At 38.1% G+C, this 21,003-nt stretch overlaps 1 protein-coding gene across 2 annotated transcripts; it reads left to right on the forward strand.

Moving 5' to 3' along the window:
- Positions 1 to 1,595: 1,595 nt before the first annotated feature.
- Positions 1,596 to 5,837, forward strand: gpr34l (G protein-coupled receptor 34 like). Of its 2 annotated transcripts, none has more exons than XM_039764583.1 (2): positions 1,596 to 1,752; positions 4,086 to 5,837. In XM_039764583.1, exon 2 carries the CDS (start codon positions 4,124 to 4,126, stop codon positions 5,237 to 5,239), a length of 1,116 nt encoding a protein of 371 aa, XP_039620517.1. In that variant the 5' UTR covers positions 1,596 to 1,752; positions 4,086 to 4,123; the 3' UTR covers positions 5,240 to 5,837. The 2 variants fall into 2 exon arrangements, with proteins under 2 accessions (XP_039620517.1, XP_039620516.1); XM_039764582.1 differs by having other exon boundaries at positions 4,114 to 5,837.
- The last annotated feature ends 15,166 nt before the right edge of the window (positions 5,838 to 21,003 follow it).

Consider the following 21,003-nt stretch of genomic DNA (forward strand, 5'->3'; position numbering starts at 1 on the left):
TAAGAGCATCCCTTTATCTATGATGGAGTGTTCCATCAGAAGAAAATATGAAGCTGGTTTTAAATTAAATGTCGTTGAAGTTGCAAAAGAAATTGGTAACTGCGTTTCTGCAACAAAATTCGATGCATTTGAGAAACTGATGCAAGATTGGAGAAGGCAAGAAGATGTAAAAAAAAATGTAAGTGTCGCATTTTTGAACAGGCGTATAAGTCGGGTTCTAATTTTATGACCGATTTTTTGGGTTTCAAGACCCAACTTATATGTCAGTATATATGGTATTGATCTAAAAATGATCACCTCACACATACAGTATACTGTATATTAGTTAAAATAGTGTAAAGTATGCCCAGGGGAAGATCCAATTTGTGAGTGATGTCATAATGTACTTACATCACATGGTCACATGGGAACATCATACACTTAAATAATTTTGGGCAAAAATATTTCTACATCTCTTGGATAGCCTAGAATTTAAAATCAAGCTATGAAAAAAAATGTTATTATTCCATGGTACTTGCATGAAGACTTACTTTGCATAACTGGAAGAATTGCAATGCACCCTCTTAGTTGGAGGTCTCTAGCTGTACAGCTCTCTCTTTGTTAGGCAGAAGTTGAATTGGGGGCCTCATGGATTGTTTTCGATGCAGACTAGTAGACTTGATAGGCTATTCTCATTTGCTTGATTGAGTTTGTGGTTGTGTTAACAAGCTGATTGAGTACTATTATACAGTGTGATAGAATGAGTCTGAACACACTGGAAAGGTTTGGGGCAGCCACCTGTATATTGTCCCTGGACACCGGAAATGGAAGTGACATCAGTCTGGGTGCTGGAACCAGAAGTGTTGTTAAATCAGGCATGCTTTCCCGTATTTGGTCTGTAGAGATAACAGAGGTAGGTATAGTGCACCCCGCCACCCCCTGGCCTGGTGGGTAATTACCTCCACTTGGTCCACTCAACTTCTTTCTAGTAGCACATGTGTGACAACAGGTTGATTTCCAAATAAAAACATTAAAATAAAAAAGGATGTATTTAAGAATATGATGAACTGGCACCTCATCCATGGTTTGTTCCTGGATAGGTTGGATAGCAGGTAGTGGAAACTATATTTACATGGACCTATGTTTACAAATGTGTGTAGCACTTTTAGCTTGTAAGTAGAAGTGAACTATGTAACAATAAATGGAAATAAATAAGTTCATTGTTTCTAACAGTGTCCTCTTTACATCCCCTAATAATCTTCATTATTTTAAAATCGTATGTGGATATTTTACATTTCAACACACATCATACTAACCATTCTTTAAGGCAATGATCCTCAACATTTATTGTATCAGGACCCAGTTTTACCTTTATAAGTTCACTGATGACATACACACACACACACACGTACACACACACACACACACACACAGAGCCATTGATGTTCCCCCTCTCGATGTAACAAGTGTGGTTAGAAACGGGGAGAAATATCGTGCTCTGCTATCGCTCACTTCTGTAGACCGGTGGGGGTGGGTCGTGACCCAGTGGTTGACAAACGCTACTTTAAGGGACCATGAATTTCAGCTCACTTCTTCCATCTAAGTTTGTGGTTGTGTTAACAAGCTGATTAGAGGAAGTCGTCTAGAAAGATTACATTGTGTAAGTTGTGAGTGCAGGAAAGGAAAAAAATGCACTGATAAAATTTCCGCATTTACAATAAATATATACGTGCTACCTTAAAGTAAGAAGTACTGAGAGCACAACAGCAGGAGGTAAGTAAGCACTTATACTATTGCTTGTGTTTCATAAGGTGGAGACATGAATGTACTTTAAATGTTTTCTATGTGTAGAATTCACCCTCTTTAATATTGTTCAGTTTATTAAGGTTGATTCTAATGAACCAAAATTAATCACTTTAATTCTGTGTAATGTTAAATTGTAAGTCCATGATGTGTAAATAGGGGTTTCACTGACATCACTGTACAATAAATGTAGCATTTGTTTAATATCCTAATTAATTGTTTATTTTGCTATTTTTATTAATTACTTTTTCAAATACTCTTTATTCAAAAAAAAAAAAGAAAACTTGGAGCCAGTTTTATTATCTACCTAGTAATCCATTTTTATTTAACAAATTACCTTACAAAGCAACATGATTTACATTATTATAGTTAAACAGGAGTGCATACAATATAAACATACTAAGATACTGTACAGACACGTACTTTAAAGACTGCAGCACATGCAAGGTATTTGAGTTTCTTGGGACCACACAGTGGGTCAGAAGCAGTGATCTTAGCCACTGGCCCACAGCACTTATGCAAAATTACGTATGGTGAAATAATCAATCGTAAATTTATTTTAAATTACAGAGGTGCTCTAATATATTTTCTCAAATCATTCAAATAAGGTATTCACATAAATTCACAGGTAAAGACAATTTTCACTTTGATGATCTTCTGTATTCCTTTTTTGTAATGATTAAGCACTTTGAACAATTATTATTATTAAATTATATTTGTATAGCTGCGGTGGGTTGGCACCCTGCCCAGGATTGGTTCCTGCCTTGTGCCCTGTGTTGCCTGGGATTGGCTCCAGCAGACCCCGTGACCCTGTGTTCGGATTCAGCGGGTTGGAAAATGGCTGGATATATTTGTATAGTGATTTTCAAAGGGCTCAGAGTACTTTACATAAACTGCAGGTAGCCACTTCAATCACCAGCAATCTGCAGCATCCTCCTGCATGATATGACGGCAGCCATTTATGTGCCAAAATGGCCACCATACATTGGCTATCAGGTGGTGAAGGGGGGAGAGAGATAGTTAGCCAATAAGACACAGTGGATGATTAAGGGGCAAGAATAGAGGAGGCCATGGACATCAGGGTACATCTTTTATGACCACAGAGAGTCAGGAACTCAGCTTTACATCTCACCTGAAGAATGATGTCAATTTTTCAGCACAGTGTCCGTTTCACTGCACTGGGGCACTGGGATCCACATACAGACCACAGAGTAAGGGCCTCTCTGTTGGCCTCACCAACACCTCTCCTCTTCCAGCAACAACCCAAGATTTCCTAGTTGCTCTCCCATCCAACATGCTTACCTTTAGGTGGATTATCTGTTGTGAAGAGCCAGTGGCATGGCTGCTTGTTCATTTTTTTGCAGAAAAGTTGCAAATTGGGTTTTTTCTTATTCTGGTTTCTTATAATCTGCAGTGGGCTGGCGCCCTGCCCGGGGTTTGTTTCCTGCCTTGCACCCTGTGTTGGCTAGGATCGGCTCCAGCAGACCCCCGTGACCCTGTGGTTAGGATATAGCGGGTTGGATAATGGATGGATGGGTGGTTTCTTATAATAAGAAAACTGTTATGTATTGCAGTGATTCTCAAAGTATTAAAGATACATGGAACCACATATGGCCAGGAATTTTATTATGGTATTTATTTGTTTGAGAAGGCCAGGGTTGCAGGATTTGTGTAAGACAAGCTAGCTGTGGATCTGTTATAAATGTGCCTAGAATGTCAGCATACTGATACCTGTGATGCAGCAGAAGTGTCGTGTTTCATTGGTTACACAGAATTAGAAGATGCCTTTGCCAGGAGTGGGCCCTCCAAGCAAACATCAAGATTTATTTTAAAGCCCTGCTCAGTGATGACGACTGAACAGACCCTAGAAATACTGCAATTTTGAACAAGTGTCAAGAGTGAAATGTTCAAACAGTGAAGGAGAGGGTGATCACTACAAATGAGCTGCGTCACAGAGAGAATTAGTGGAATGAAAGATTAGAGGTTACCACGCACAAGAAAGTCTAATGGCGCACTCCATGGTAGTGGTTAGAGTCGAGACCCTAACGGTGAGGAAATTCATTTAGGACCACTGAGGTCAGGCATAAGTAAGTAGATAAAGGATTATTTTTTCAAAGTGATTTAAAAGTCTCGTTACTCAGGTAGGATGACTACAACCTAGCTGACCACTTGGCGCATGCCGTGCAGAACACACTTTGAGAACTTGGGGGGTATTAAGTGTTGAGAAAACAATGTTAAATATATACATTTAATGGTCTGTGTTCGTTACTGGTTTATTAGCATTGCAGAATTACTTATTACAGTTTCCTCTGATCTTTTTTCCTCCCTTAGTTGTGCCGGAATGGATGAAGTGTCCACAACAGCTTTAACTACCTTGGGTAGACACAGAGAAGCCCCTTTAAACACTACCTCCAATAATGATCCAAACATCACAACAGGCTGTATAATTGAAGATGGATTTTTATCAGTGCTACTTCCTATAACATATTCTGTGATATTTATCGTTGGACTAGTATGCAACATTGTGGCACTCTGGGTTTTTTCCATCAGCCATAAACCACGGACATCTATTGCTGTCTATTTGAAAAATCTCGCCATCGCAGATCTGCTACTGGTCTTATGCCTACCATTTCGAATTGCTTTTCAGAACACTACAGGTCCACATATACTTTGTAAAATAATCGGCTGTTTTTTCTACATTAACATGTACGCAAGCATTTTGTTCTTGAGTCTGATTAGCCTGGACCGTTATCTGAAGATTATAAAACCTATTCAGGTCTTTAAGATTCAAAAGGTTGAGCACAGCATCACTTTGACACGTGTTGTGTGGTGTGTTATTATTTTATTCACTATTCCATTTTTCTTTGAATCTAAAATAAATGACAATGATCCCTGTGGCAAGAAATGCTTCCACTTTCGACAAAAAAAAGTTCTACCTGGAGTTATCAACCTGATAGTGGTGGCTCTATTCTTTATTCTTTGTGGGTTATTTCTACTTTTTTATGGAAATATTGCTAAAAAGCTTAAAACAATTTCCCTGAAAGCTGAACAACAACACCTCAAAAAAAGAAAATATGAAATTATCATGAAAACCTTCATCGTCCTCATCATATTCCTTGTCTGCTTCTTGCCCTACCACATTTTTCGTGTGCCGTATGTGTTCTCACAGATGGACGTAATAAAGCAACTAAGCTGGAAACAGACACTGCACTTTGCTAATGAATTTGTTCTCTGCCTGTCTTCTCTCAACAGCTGCTTAGATCCACTCATCTACTTTTTTCTTTCTAGTAAGTACAAAAAAACAGTTGTCTCCGTGATTAAAGGAAAGTTCAAAGCAACATTTTCTATACATCAAAGAGCTCCAAGCATTGTGAGGTCAGTCACTGAAACAAAAGTCGCACAGCTAGTCCAAACTGACATGCTGATGGTGTGCATTGACCAGGAGGGTCAAAGTTGACTTGTTTGTGGTGCAGAATAGTGCCGAATTTATGTAACACTGACTACGGTCTGAAATCCGAGGACTTCATACACATGAAAGACAATGAAATAATGTGCAGATGTATGTCACATGTTACTCCAGATGATCTTTCTGATTTGTTCAATACACCAGTCGACTGTTTTCTTAGGCTGATGTGCCAAGTTAAGTTCCTCTTATCGTGTTATGATGTTACTTGTTGATGTTAAAGGAAGAAACATTATACAAAGATCATTATTGAGGACAGAATATGGTTTGATCTTTGCATTTTTGGAAATCCCAGCTGGTTGACATTTGAAACACAAACTCAAAAGGAAGATGGACTGAATCAGCCCTCCAGCTGAGTGTGTAGCTGTGCAGAAAGGATGTGGGCAACATCTCTAAAGAAAAGCTGCCTGGTGATTCATCTTACTTACTTTGGGAAAACATCTATCTATAATTTACATAGATACAAATAAATATTAGATTTAAGAAAGGCATTTCAAGGATATGTAAAGGTTGCATAATTCAGTCAATTTTTGCTCAAATATATATTCATTTATTACCAATATAGTATATTTCTAACAGAGAAAATCAGTTATATATAATTTGTACTAAACATGAAGACATGTTTTATGCTCATTAAGCTTATTTTATATTTAAATGTGATATTACATTTTTGTAACATATAAATGTTATACATCCAATATACTCTTAAGTGTGTTTTTTATGGAAGCTGTTAAATACTATAATAAAGCATAAACTAATTTGATTATATTTCATAAACCTACATTTCATTAACTGTCCAGAGCTGGTGAACTATGCCATGCTGAAGCACAGTGAAAAAGAAAACTAATCACCTGTTAATCTTAACCACCAGCCGTGCTGGCAGAATGAAAGCCTTTAAACAGCCTTTTGGATTAAAACACATGATAAGGTGTGGTGCTGGCATGAATCATAGGAAGCACCCAAAAATAATGTATTTTTTATGTTACTTACCACATGTAGTTTGTATTGATGCCATTCCTCATGCAGAATTGAGATAATATATTTCACATAATATGTGTCTATGGTGAATAACACTGGACAACAGCAAAGAGTGCCAAAGCATTCACAAAAAAAAAAAACTGGGGGTTAAGGGAGTGCTTTTGTGTGACACTGAAGTTAGCAAGTGGGTGAGCCACCCCACCTCTTAGAATAACTTCAGACCTGTAAAAGTAGGCCCAGTGGGATAGCAAAACAATAACAACAAGATTTATTTATATAGCACATTTTTATATATATGATGGAGCTCAAAGTGCTTTACATCAGTGGTTCTCAACCTGTGGGGCGGGCCCCCCTAGGGGGGCGCGAAGTAACAAAAAGGGGGGCGCGAAGTTGTGAAAAAAAGAAAGCAAGAATCAAAAATATGAAAAATAAAATGTGTTGAAACCAAAACAAATTAATTTAAACTACATTCTGATACTAGAACAATAAATATAGAGTTAGATAAATGTTGATAAAAGTTAAGTAGGTATAATAAAATATGCATCTACATTTCAAAAAAATGTTAGGGGGGCGCGGTTAAAACTGTTATGAAAACTCGGGTCGCAAATACTTAAAGGTTGGGAAACGCTGCTTTACATAATAAAGAAAGAGAAAAAAAGCAAAATAAATAAGAAAATAGAAGTAGGGAACACTAATGAACATAGCTGCAGTGGGCTGGCGCCCTGCCCGGGGTTTGTTTCCTGCCTTGTGCCCTGTGCTGGCTGGGATTGGCTCCAGCAGACCCCCGTGACCCTGTGTTAGGATATATACCTAACTTAAATGACCTGAATCAGTCCTCATGGTATTCAGGGTTCACATGGAAGAACTTGATGAGGACAGTCATGTGGACTTCTGGCCTTTCATCCATCAATGTAGGGACATCACAGTGCTTTGATCAGGTGGTGGTGGCGCAGATCGCCACCACAGAAAACCGGAAAAAGTAGTGGTATTATGGATTATGGAGCCACCAGGAATGATACTGAAAATTAAATGCATATACAGAGTATCAGGATTAAACTAAAATGAAGCTATGAGAAAGTCATGTTAAAATAATCAGTTTTTAGCAGTTTTTTTTAAAGTTCCCCACTGTATTAGCCTGGTGAATTTCTATCGGTAAGCTATTCCAGATTTTAGGTGCATAACAGCAGAAGGCTGCCTCACCACTTCTTTTAAATTTAGCTCTTGGAATTCTAAGCAGACACTCATTTCAAGATCTAAGGTTATGATTTGGAGTGTAAGGTGAGAGGCATTCTGAAATATAAGATGGAGCGAGATTATTTAAGGCTTTGTAAACCATAAGCAGTATTTTAAAATCAATTCCAAATGACACAGGTAACCAACGTAGTTACATCAGAACTGGAGAGATGTGCACGGACCTTCTTTTTCTAGCACTAGTTGCAATCGATTGATGTCTTTTTGGGTAACGCACTCCTCTCAGGACTACCCAAAAAGACGGAGGTAAAGAATTTATGGGTAATTATTGACTCTGACCTAAATTTTAAATCACATATTAATCAGAATACTAGGACAGCATTTTTTCACTTAAGAAATACAATATAGCAAAAGTTAGACCTCTTATAACATTGCAAGGTCCTGAGAAATTAGTTCACACTTTTGTTTTCAGTTGTCTTGACTTTTAATCCTAATGCATCAAGTTTATTTCTAATAACCTCAGTCATGTCAGTTGTTGTCCAACCCGCTATATCCTAATACAGGGCCACGGGGATCTGCTGCAGCCAATCACAGCCAGCACAGGGCGCATGGCAGACACACACACACACACACACCAGGGACAATTTAGGATCACCAATGCACCTAACCTGCATGTCAGTGAATCAAGTGTGTCGGGGTTGTCAGGCACTGTTGATAAATACAGCTGTGTGTCATCAGCATAGCTGTGGTAGCTCACGTTATGCCTTGAGATAATCTGACCTAACGGAAGCATGTAAATCAAAAAGAGCAGAGGACCAAGGATAGAGCCTTGTGGAACACCATATGGAATATTATGTGTCTTTGAAGTATAATTACCACAACTTTCAAAGAATTTTCTACCTGCCAGGTAGGATTCAAACCAATTTAAGACACTGCCAGAGAGGCCCACCCATTGACTAAGGCGATTTCTAAGAATATTGTGATCAATGGTATCAAATGCACCACTCAGATCTTAGAGGATGAAAACAGATAAATGGCCTCTGTCTGCATTTACCCACAAGTCATTTACTTCTTTAACGAGTGCAGTTTCTGTGCTGTGATTTGTACTGAAACCTGACTGAAATATGCTTTACTTTCTCTTTTTTGAGTTTTCACCATAACCTTTCCTTCATTTGAGTGTATTTATTGCTAATAAAAAAGGATATTTTGTAAAACCTTTGGTGGAGGGCTCTTGTCAAACACAAAAAGTAAGGGAAACAGCAATTGTTTTAACAGCAGACCATAAACTGACAGTTTAGTAAAACACTTTAAATTAAAAACTCTGACTATGTCAAGAGGATCTACTGCCTCACACAGCTTGCATGTACTATTACCCAATTTAGTAATCTTACTTTTGATAGACTCAATCTTAGCAAACAGAAGAAGACTGAAGAGATGATAGGGGGGTGTGATATACAACATGGTGACCTTAAAGGTCAAAACATTCTCATTAAAAGACCTGCAGAAAGTGGCAATTGCTTTCAGTGACACAACATCCTGTTAACACATCAGAACAGTCTAAACGAGAACAGGCCATTCAGCCCAAAAAAGCTCGCCAGTCTTATCCATTTAATTCTTCTAAAAAAAACATTAAACTGAGTTTTGAAAGTCCCTATTGTCTACCACACTACTTGGTAGCTTATTTCAAATGTCTATCGTTCTTTGTGTAAAAAAAAACCTTTCTAACATTAGTACAAAATTTACCCTTATCAAGTTTCCAACTGTGTCCCCGTGTTCTGGATGAATTAATTTTAAAATAACAAACTTGGGACAGAATGACAGTTATATTCACCTGCCATGTCTGAGTGTTTCAAATGGTCCTGAGCAAGAGCGTAATGTTTTTCATCATCTCAACATTAAGTCAATTAACAAATCTCAAAGCCAAACATTTGAAATGTCATTTATTTTAAAAAGAGAGAAAAAAATGAAATTCAATCACGGGCAGTTATACATTGCATTGATGCATATGTAACAATTCCCATGAAAATAAAAATCTACAACTCATAATCCAAGAATCAAAGTAAAAATGTGTAATATATAATGGAATGCCCTTACCAAGACTCATTATAACAAAATGTAAAAATTAGCTTGAAAACGTGTGTTTGCAGTAGTGTGTTGCCATCTCATATAGCCTGGAAATTACAGGCAGTGGGCATGGTGACCATAAACAAACAGCCAAAGGCATGCAAAATGGTGGTGACTGTCCAAATAACAGAACAATAAATTGTGTTGTCAGAGTAGCAATAAAAGATACTGCGGCAATCAATACAATGACAATAACAACACAGAGATGCCAATTTAGAGAAACCTGACTTGGACAATTTTATTTCAAACAAACAAGACAATAACTCCAAGTACTGCCTAAACTTTCTTCTTGTTTTGGCAACAGGAAACAACTGTTAAACTAACCAATCCAGCATAATAAACATTGTGACCACTGAGTCACACACTCCTGCACACCCTGACTCCCTCAGAAGACAACCGTTATTTCCTCGCACCGAGTCCCAATTCTCTTCTGTTTGCCAATGACTCCACTTACCTTCCTTCATCTCTCGAAAGTTCTCCGAAGAGCACTTACTTCGCTCTTTTGTCTCACTGTTGTCAATTTCGTACATTGACCCACCTCCCGCTTTCAGCAGCCAACTGGTCGCAACAATATAAATAACCTTAAAAAACAAATAGAAATAGTTAAAAATATATATTTGTCTGCATACTAATATGCCAAAACTCAGAGCCATTACTCTAATATGGTATGATAATTTAAAGATGAATTTATGGTGACAAATTAAAATATACTCAAGTAAACAAGAAGTGAGAAACAGAGATGAACAAAGAATTGATACTTCATGTAAGATGGAGGGTGGCCATGAATACAGATGTGGGCCTGTGTGCAAGAAACATACTTTTTCCCCAGTCCCCACAACACTGCCATGGACATTATGCTCAGGCGTGATGAAGGAGTGACCTGTCTTACAGCTTAGGATATGAGCCTTATAAAGATGCTCAGAACTCTACAGAAGAAGATATTGTTGTATGTGCATGAGATGAGCATGAGAAGAGCACAATATTTATCTGGTCTCTTATCATAACTCTTCATTTGCTTTCACAATATTATAAAGAGAAATTGAGAAAACAACTCAGAAACACAAAGTTGTGCTGTGAAACCAAACTCTTCCTTTTACAGAGAAATATCAGCTGAAAAGGGAAATTATTCTAAGGGTGTTTCAATACATATATAATAATATGATATAATAATAGGATTAGCAATGAAGCAAAGATGTCTAAGTTTAATAGCACTTTGTCAGTCCACTTCTTTTCCCTGTAACCTGTGTTGTAGTTGGAGTTTTTGAAATCAGTTATTCATGTTGGAAAAATATAATACAGACACTGGTAGCAAGGTTTTCATTTTAAAATGTAATAAACCAATAAACGGCTGAAAGTTTACTTAAATGATAAAACATAATTCATCAATCCAGCAAACACATATTATTAGATAGATAGATAGATAGATAGATAGATAGATAGATAGATAGATAGATAGATAGATAGATAGATAGATAGATAGATAGATAGATAGATATGATGACGTCAATTCCGCCAACCTGCTTTAAAAGCCAAACAACCTTCACCTGTATTCACAATTGTATTGTTGGACTCAACCTGTACACTTCTGTGTTACCAAATCTCCATTATTGCAGCCTTATTCAAGTATACGGGTGGCTGCCCCAAACCTCTTTTTGCTGTCAAGATCTATTCATTAGGATCGGACACAGACAGGCTGACAACGGTTTGCACCCAACACACTCATTTATTATATACAATATTTGCAAAGTTAATCAATGCACACCCAGTGCCTCCAGCACCAATACCCCAAAGTCCAGTCCTCACAGTCACTAAAAGCCTTTCTTCTGGCCGCCTCCAGTCCTCTTTTATACCACCCCGGGTGGGCTTCAGCTGCTTCCCGGCACTCCTCCTTAGACACGACCCCATGTGTCAGAACTGCCGGCTGCACACCCGGAAACCCTCCGGTTGTCCCCATTCTTCTTCCTCCCAGCACTTCCTGGTGTGGTGGAAGTGCTGGACTCCAGGTTTCTTCAGGCACCGGGGCACCGCCTGGCGGTGGCCACGGGCCCCTACAGGGTTTGGCTTCCAAGCCCGCTACCCGAGGCCACCAACAAAACCAGGGCCCCCTCGTGGTCGGGAGGAGGCACCAGCCCTCCTCCGGTCCCCTCGGGCGTCCCGACTGGGCTCCACCCCCAGCTGCCTGTGACAATACGTAGAAAGAACTTTATTTGTCCCCAGAGGTACATACAACAGTACAAACAGACATTCACTGTATTTTCAACTATATTGAAGAACAATATGTCATATATAAGTTTTTGATCTGTTCTAGATCAAAGCACTTTGAGCTACTGTTTGAATGAAAATGTGCTATATAAATAAATGTTGTTGTTGTTGTTGTAGATTCATTTATGTAAAGCTCGTTATGACAGTTTTGGGAAAGATATACACTGAGCGCACACTTTTGTAGACATGGAGATGTATTTTTGCTCTCTCTTTTATTTAAATCATATGAAAAATGAGTGAAAGAATTTCCACTTTTAGAAATACATTCATGTAAAATGTTTAATAAGATTGACAACATTCAATGTAATATCAGTGATGATGCAGACATTCACAGAGCAACATCAAAAGCTTTCCTTAAAAATGGTGCAATTTTAGTGCTGCTCTCTCACAAGTCCAGTGCCCTGAGTTTGACTCCTGGGCTTAGTCCTTGTGTGTGTGGAGTTTTGGTGTTGGTGTCCCGGTGCTTATTTCAATTTTCCTCTCATATGCTCAAAAATGTGCATGTTAGGTGGAATGGTGATTACAAACTAACCCCTTGTGTGTGAATCTGGGAATTTGGTCATTGGTTCTTATGGCTTTCCTGGTGTTTCTGGGATTATGCTTCAGAATTATGCGGGATTGTGAATGTTATGTTATGCAAAAATTAAACATGTCATTGGGATTTTACATCCCAGTAGAAGATGGCAGGGCGCCTCAATTGGCTATTCATTGGTCTCTTCCTTGTATTATAATGGGCAGGCCAAATGGCCTTTTAAATAGTGGTCAAGATTTTGGAACGGAGGGGAACCCGGGGCCACCAGAAGCAGCCTAGCAGGCATTTGAACAGAAGTGGCTTTAAAAAGTAATTGAAAAACGACTCGCTTTCTGTGGGAATTAAATTGTAGTGAAGTCTTAAGACCATATATCTAGACTTCCCCCTTGATAGTGCTGAAGTACAGGCAATGTCAGTATCAAAGACGACATCTACAAATTAAAGTTTAAAGTCTTCATATTAAGATATGTCAGCTGAGACACATTGTTCGTAGAGTCACCACCAGCTAATTGAACTTGCCTAATGTTGGCAAAGCATTTATTTCTTTGAAGGAAAATTATACTTTGCCCCTGTCATTGCTATATTTCCTTTAACATGGTTGTAAGTTACAATAGATAGATAGAAGCACATGTCTGCTTTTTTATTTTTGTGGCTTTGTTTTAGAAGTGTTAACAATTTCATGCACGCACAATACCACAACTCTTTAATAGCAGCAGGCTGCACATACTGTACATACATACTCAACGTTTGGCTAAGACAACCAATGTCTGGTAGATTCTTTATGTAACTTATCTTATAACTTATTTATTGTACTATTTTCATTAGCTCAAATTAATTTAACTCCTTCATCCGATATATTCACTATATCTATATTATAAATCACCTATTTTGTTGTAATCAGGATGTGTAGGGCTAATACTTTTTTTTCATCCATCTCCAAATTGCTGCCACGGGGATGAGGACTTCATTCTCTGTTTTATATTGTACATTTTTGATCTGGCTGTCCCTCTTTCCTCTTTAATAAGAAGTCAAGCAAAATTACACTTTTTATTGGCTAACTAAACTCTTTATTTAGCCAATAAAAGGTGTCATTTTGCTTGACTTCTCCTTACATCCATAAAGGCTAACATGGTACAACACCCTGGTACTATTTTATCTTTAAAATAATAAAACAAAAATAATGAAAACAAGCTGCTTACAAAAAAAAACTTTGGCTAAGACAAAAACTTATTTCTTATGGGTGTGTAAACTCATTTTATTTGAGTACTGTAGATCTAGTGATTATGTCTTGGCTAATCCTCTGATTTATTTCCAGTGTAGAGGATACTCTTTGAAAGTCATGGAACCATCTTAAGTGAATGTCCCAGATGGTACTGCACTCCAATATTTTATAGTTTTATACTCTGTCTTAGGCAGAAAGTCTCCCCCGTCTAACACCGGGACTTCCTTATTGGCTGACCAGAACGAGATCAGTTTGATTCAATGCCTGTGACTTCTCTGTCATTCTGCTGTTCTAGTAAGTAGCACAATACAAGCAAAAACAAAAAATCACAAGACAAACCAAAACTCATAGACTTCATTGTTTTCTTATTTGAACCATGATAGTTCTATTTGAATGTTTAGTTTTGTTTCCTAGGAATGAACAAGGCCGCCTGTTGTGTAACCAGTTTCAGAAAGTGAAAAGCAGATAAGACTTGCACTTAAATACTCAACAATATTCAGGGAAATACCGAAAGGCACAACCTTCTGTAAAATGCTACGAGTCTCTCATGATATCATCAGTGTGTGAGAAATCTAGCACTAAACCCACACAAATCTATAAGTACACCAAAAAAAAAAAAAGAAATAAGTAAATTGTGCAAAAATTATGAAAACCATAATCCAAATTAAAACACTCTCGGAAACCAACACTTTTTTTCTTTAACCAATTAAACTGTTACTATTTGTCAACCTCATGTAAAGGTTGCCACAGGCCTTGCCACATTAACAAGAAGAGATAAGCCCAAAACTATATTGTGTTTACCTTCATCTGTACATATATAAAATCCAACATCTGTCTGTTTGTCTATGTCTGTCTGCTTTTCTTAATGGATTTAGATCGGGTTTTTTTCTATAATTTGCTTGAACATTCTGGTTGATTTTGCAATTTCTCTCATCACACTAAGTATCATAGTCCGCTTGCAGGAGCAATTTATTTGCGCTAATCCGAGATGGAGGCTGCGGGCTGAGGGGAGGGGAAAGCGTGACGTCAGGAGTGGGGAGCTGGATGGGGCCCTCCTCACTCACACGCCTGCCTCCGCATAGCTAGTGAACGAGAGAAAAACTTAACAGATTTAGATCGGGTTTTTTTCTATAATCTGGTTGAATATTCCTGGTTGATTCTGCAACTTTTCTCATCATGCTAAGTATCATAGTTCACTTGCAGTAAAGATATATTCGTGCTAATCCGAGACAGAGGCTGCGTTCGAATCGGTCTACCTCTGGCCACATTTTGGAGCATACGTTGTCTCCGCTTAGCTAACGATACCTGTTTGTTTATTGATTTTTAAAGTTTGTCCTGTTTTACTACTTACACTAGTGGAGCTGGGAGGGCAGCTAGTTTATAAATAATTCTGTCCTGCCGCAAGTCAGGGAGGTGATTATTCACTGAGTTAAACTAGGAGAAGCATGTTAAAAATGAAACAATAAATAAATAAAAATAAACCTAACTAACAAATCCTAATGAGAGACAAGAATTTAAGTAAAAAAAAACATTAAAGAGGTCAAACCAAACAAAATATGCAAGAAGCATTATAACAAAAGATTTTTTGTTTTATTTTATTTTATTAGGATTTTTGTTTCCACAGAGTGGATAATGAAAGAAAGTCCCAGCCGACCTTTTATCTCGTCTATCTCATTACCTGCCGTCAGAACCCTAGAAGCCACACTCCTAGCAATGCAGGTAGCAGTGCTAATGACGGCTCACTAAAAGGTGGCAAAAAAGGAACTACAAAATAGTATTCCAAACATTAAAAATACTAAATTAATTTACATGCACCTAAATTGTGTTAGTTTTGAACCAGAGTCATTCATTGAAGAGCATTCTGGTATTAAATGTACTTTAATAACAATCCAGGAGACACATTTGTTGGCCTGCTATTGTTTAGTACAGTAAGCAATGTTTTAAAGTTTGTGAAATGTATAATCATACTAAAATTATTATTTATTAATAAAAATAATTAAATAATTTACCATTTTGTGTTTCTAAAAAAGATTATATTAGCCGAAGAATAAATAACTACTTTTCACATTTTAGAAAGACATCATTTCTTTAGTTTGTTTAGTTTGGACTGAATGCAACAGAAAACTTGATTGTGCATGTCAGGAATCAGATGAATGTTTGCTTTCCCATGTTTCAGCCCTATAGGGTGATTGCAAAAAAAGGTAATTTAACTTGAGGTGTCTGGAAGATTTTTGAATCATTTTTGGAATAAGCCCTCCTATTAACCTTAGAAAAAAAGCAAAAAGAGCCCAAAAAGACATTTTTTCAGTCAAACCTTCAAGGGTTTGCTTCAGTCACGTGACTCTGTGTGTTCAGTTTCAGTGTGTGCCAAAAGGTAACTAGTTCCTGAAGAGTGTCTCAGGGCTAGACTAGTTGTGGTGATTGTTATAAAATTTAAATAAAGAATCAAATACAAAACTACAGTAATCAAAGCAAAAAATAAAGGCATGAAATACAGCTAAGTAAGAAAAACATACAGAAAAAATAAATCAAAGAAAAAAGAGTAAGGGAAGAAATATGAAATGAAAGGACTGGAATCAACTAAAAATGAAAACAGAATTAGGGCTAAACTAATTATCAGTAAAATCATAAATGCAAAACAGTAAATCAATAGCCAGAAAAGCATTTCTGAGGCAACCACACATTCTGTTAAAATAATGTGCACCCATCTAAGTTAAACTCCTACCCAAAAATGGGTTTCTGTTATTCCTGTTATATCATAGGTATGTGCATCTATTTACTTTACTTTGTCTTTTTACAGTGTACTAGAATTTTCAAAGTTACCATTTATATTGATATTCATACTACAGCCAGTCCCTTTATGTGAAGTTCTAAACCTGGCCTTTCTTAAACTCCGACTCCTAGTTTTAACAGCTCCTCTGGTTCAAATGTAAGTCACTGCAGAGGAACAGGTCCCATCTGTTCCAGAAGGAGACCCAGTGCTCCATAAACCTATGCCCCTCTATCCCACATAATGATTTCACCCATGGATTAAACCTTCTAATTCCCTCAATTTTACCTCAGTATAAAGAGCTCCAGACGATGTCTAAGCAAATAGGCAATAACATAAAACAGCCAGAAAATGAACTGAGATGCCAGGTACACCTAACACAGATCTTTATTGGAATCAGCTCATGGCAAGTCAACTTGTTGCATGGCTTTTTCCAGTTTTGACCCTTTGTTTTATTTGTCTCATAATGAGGTGAGTGCATCATATGGTTTGCTGGGCGTTTAGGAGAGAAGGGGTGTTACACTAAGGAGTAAGGATCTCTGTTGTACTTTGTGAATTTATGGTTTCTGATTATTTTTTGTTCTGTATTTGGAGTCTGCTTTTGGATTTCAGACTGGACTTGTTTGCTTTGGGTTGGTCATTTTAAATAAACAATTTTCATTCCTTTCCTCTTTCTTTCCCCTGCTTTGCCAATTTTGTACTAGGAGCTCCTAAGCACAAAAGGCCCATAAACGATTATAAAAAGCCCCATGTGTGCAAGGATCTGTCAGGCAATTGGATGCCTCTGCCCCACTAACCAGTCAGATACATTTTATTCTGTGGCATAACACACACCTACACCCTTGCTAGCTGCAGGTCTCTCTGCTAATGCGGAGTTAAGAATGATTAAAAGAATATTGTTCAATTAATTTTTGTAGTCATGAAATCAAACTGGGCTACGTTAGTAATTAAAGACTCTTTGCCGGACTTCTACCCTCAGCAAAATAAACAGGCTGAAAGTGGGCCCAGTGCTGGTTCTAGGTTATTTTGTGCCCTAGGCAAAGCTTATTAATGTGCAAACCGACTGATCGGTAGCTAACCCCTACGGCTGGGCCCCCCCCCCATGATCCTTATGATCTGCACCTGAGGCAAATGCCTAATTCGCCTTAATGGTGGGGCCAGGCCGGGGCGGTCCGACAGCAATGACAGCATGGTGGACCTGCCTTTGGTGTTCCAACCACAGACACCAAGGACAAACCAAGAAACACACTGAATACGTACAATACATAAATATTACATTATATTTAAACATGATATATATTAAAAATGATAAAAGTTCATGTAAAATATTAATTTAAAACCAAGAGAATTGACAAAGACAAGGAAAACATACTTAAGCCAAGTATCAAACCCTGCCTGAAACATAACAGTTTTGACCTGAGGCTGTACAACTATCCTGTCCAAAAGAATTTGCCAGTCTTAAAAAAAGACCAAAATTCAAAGCATAAGACAAAGATATCTGAAAAATATTCTATTTAATTTATAAAAGATGAATTGTGACATTACTGGAGTAGCGCTCTCTATAGAAAGATGCTATACACCAGGGGTTCCCACACTTTTTCAGCTTGCGGACTACTTTTAAAATGTACCAGGGCAAAATGATCTACCTACTTTAAAAATTATATATATATATATATATATATATATATATATATATATATATATATATATATATATATATATATATATATATATATATATACGAGGTGTGGCAGAAAAGTAATGAGACTGGTAACACTACAAGCAATCTGGCAACGCTGCGCTGTTGTCCTTGATAGAGCACGTGTATCAGTACCCTCCCATAGCTCAGTGCGAGTTTCAACTCCTTCCGTTAACTACGTGATTTTTGTGACTGCTATTAGCGAAGTTATGTTTTTGGTTGTGCGTCACGCAAAATGGAACAGCGGAATTTGGAGCAACGTTGTGCCATTAAATGGCAAGTGTGACGTTTAAAAAGTTAAAACAGGCTTATGGGGAACATTCTTTATCCCGAGCTCAAGTTTTTCGCTGGCACAAATTATTTTTGGAAGGCAGAAAACACGTTGAAGATGAACACCGTTCAGGGAGGACTTCAACTTTGAAAATCAATGAAAACATCGAACGTGTGAACACTCTTATGAGATCAGACCGTTGTTTAACATTAAGAATGTTGAGTGAACAATTAAATTTGAACAGATTTACCATTCATTAAATTTTGACGAGAGCTCCGAGTCATCTCAGCAAAAAGTTATTATTTATTTTCTTACTACTCACTCTCTTTGTGCATACTAGTTTATCAAATTTTCAGTATGACTGCCAAACAGTCTTGGAATTACGTTTATCAGCCAGTTCGGATTTTACAACAGTTTTTGATATCGCGGACACTGTACTGCCTAGAGTCTTTTGCTTATTCGCGCGACGTTGAAGGAAAACAAAGAGGGGGAAACGCGCCGGAGTTCTGTGCCAAACCCAACAGTGAAACAACAAGCCTCCTCTGCCTAGCATCCAGCTCGCTAACGTTCAGTCTCTGGACAACAAATTAGATGAGCTGCGCGCACGGATAAAGCACCAAAAAGACATCACGAACTGCTGCGTTTTGGTGTTCACAGAGACGTGGGTGGAGCCCAGCGTACCCGACTGCGCAGTCACACCAGACGGGTTCACAGTTTATCGGGAAGAAAGAACTAAGGACTCAGGCAAGTCGAAGGGAGGGGGTGTGTGCTTTATGGTTAACTCTTCGTGGGCTACGGATGTGTGTGTCTTAAAAACACACTGCTCACCAGTTCTCGAGCTGCTGACCATTAAAGTTAGACCCTTTTACCTCCCGAGGGAGTTCAGTTCAGTTCTCCTTTCAGTTGTTTACATCCCCCCACAAGCTGATAAAGCTTCGGCTATGGATGAACTGTATGATGTTATCAGTGGACTAGAGAACGCTAACTCAGAAGCAGCATGTATTGTGTTGGGAGACTTTAACAGAGCAAACATGTTAAGAAAGTTCTCCCTAAATACTATCAGTACATCTCTTCTCCCACAAGAGGTGATCAAACATTGGATCATTGTTACACCTTATTCAAGGACCCCTACAAACCCCTCCCTTGACAAGCTTTTGGAAAAGCAGACCATTGCTCTATATTGCTGCTGCCCACATATAAACAAAGACTTAAACAGGAAAAAACGGTTTACAGGGTCATCTACAAATGGGACAGTTGAGGCTGAGGGGGTCTTACAGGACTGCTTTGAAACAACTGATTGGCAGATGTTTGAGGATGCAGCTGATGGCAACATCAATGAATTCACAGACTCTGTCACAGGATATATCAGCAAGTGCATTGACGATGTTGTCGCTAAAACCTCCATTTGCATATATCCTAACCAGTAACCCTAGGTAAATGGGGAGATTCGGGCTAAGCTCAAGGCACGGACCTCTGCCTTTCGCTCAGGGGACTCTGATGCATACAAAGCAGCCCGATACGACCTAAATTATTTTTTAGCTTTATTGGATCTAGGCTGAGTGACTTGTTTTTCTTGTCATACACATTTCATTGTATATTGACGCTGTGTTAACCAATATATGACAAATAAACCTAAACCTAACCTAAACCTAACTGTGATTTTAGTTCCCTCTCCTTTCTCTTTCTCAGATCGCTTTTCAGAAGGAAGTAAGTTTTGTAGTTTTTATGAACAGTTCAAAAGTGCCTTTCCACATTTTCCTTCTTTGGAATAGCAATGATAGATTGACAGATCAGACAAATGCACTTCGATTGTGACATTGTGAGAGAAAAAAATACTCTTCCAATTCCACATCCAGTCCATAACCAACAAATTTGTTTTTAAATCCCTTCTGTGAATCAAGTAGCAAATGCCATAGGGAGGATATATATTTTGTTTGAATGCAATGCAATCTACCGGTCGATCGTGATCGACGCATTGGGCACCCCTGCTATACACAATAAAGCTTGTTTTCTGAACCTCTACCAGCTAGCCAGGTCTTTGATATCCAGGCGGCCATCTCCATTATTCTGGTTCATTTAAAATCAAATTAAACGCGCTGAATATATAATAAGTCTAGGAGGATTAGAGTCAGATGGCCTGAAAATGGTTGCACAGACTGCAAATTATTGCAGCAAGTTATTTTTTATCTCGCTACCAGATCACAACCCAGTGTTTTAGGTGTTATTTTTATTTTGTCAGTGGTGAGCTTTCGGTAACTGGCTCATAAGTTTCAGTCTTTGACAGCAGCACAGGATCAAAACCAAAAGTGTAGCATGAGTAGGAGGATGCAGTGCAGCATTAGAAATTCAAAGACTTTTTTTTGAAAACCGAAACTGCATAGATTGATTTCTAAACACATTGTGCATTTTCTCATATTTTGATATTGTAACCTAGATGCTTTTGTGGTGTTCCTCAGATACTCCATGTTAGATCGCACCAGTCTTGGCCTCTAACCATACCAGTCCCTGTAAAATAAACGCATACTGTTCAGAAGAGGCAACCCAGGCTTGTGAAAGATAAGGACGCAGTACTCTCCTCTGCATCCACAAACCTGTGATTTGTTCACGGCCAGGTAAAAATGACTACAAACATAAATGTTTTAGTTCTGGCTGAGTTCACATGCTGGGCCATCCATTTCAATTTTAGACAATGTCGTACATTTTGAACAA

Source organism: Polypterus senegalus, chromosome 10, assembly GCF_016835505.1.
Source record: "Polypterus senegalus isolate Bchr_013 chromosome 10, ASM1683550v1, whole genome shotgun sequence".
NCBI classification, from domain to species: Eukaryota; Metazoa; Chordata; class Cladistia; order Polypteriformes; family Polypteridae; genus Polypterus; species Polypterus senegalus.

What these genes read in the sequence shown, in the direction of transcription:
- gpr34l (XM_039764583.1), top strand. Translation starts at nt 4,124, where the DNA reads ATGGATGAAGTGTCCACAACAGCTTTAACTACCTTGGGTAGACACAGA.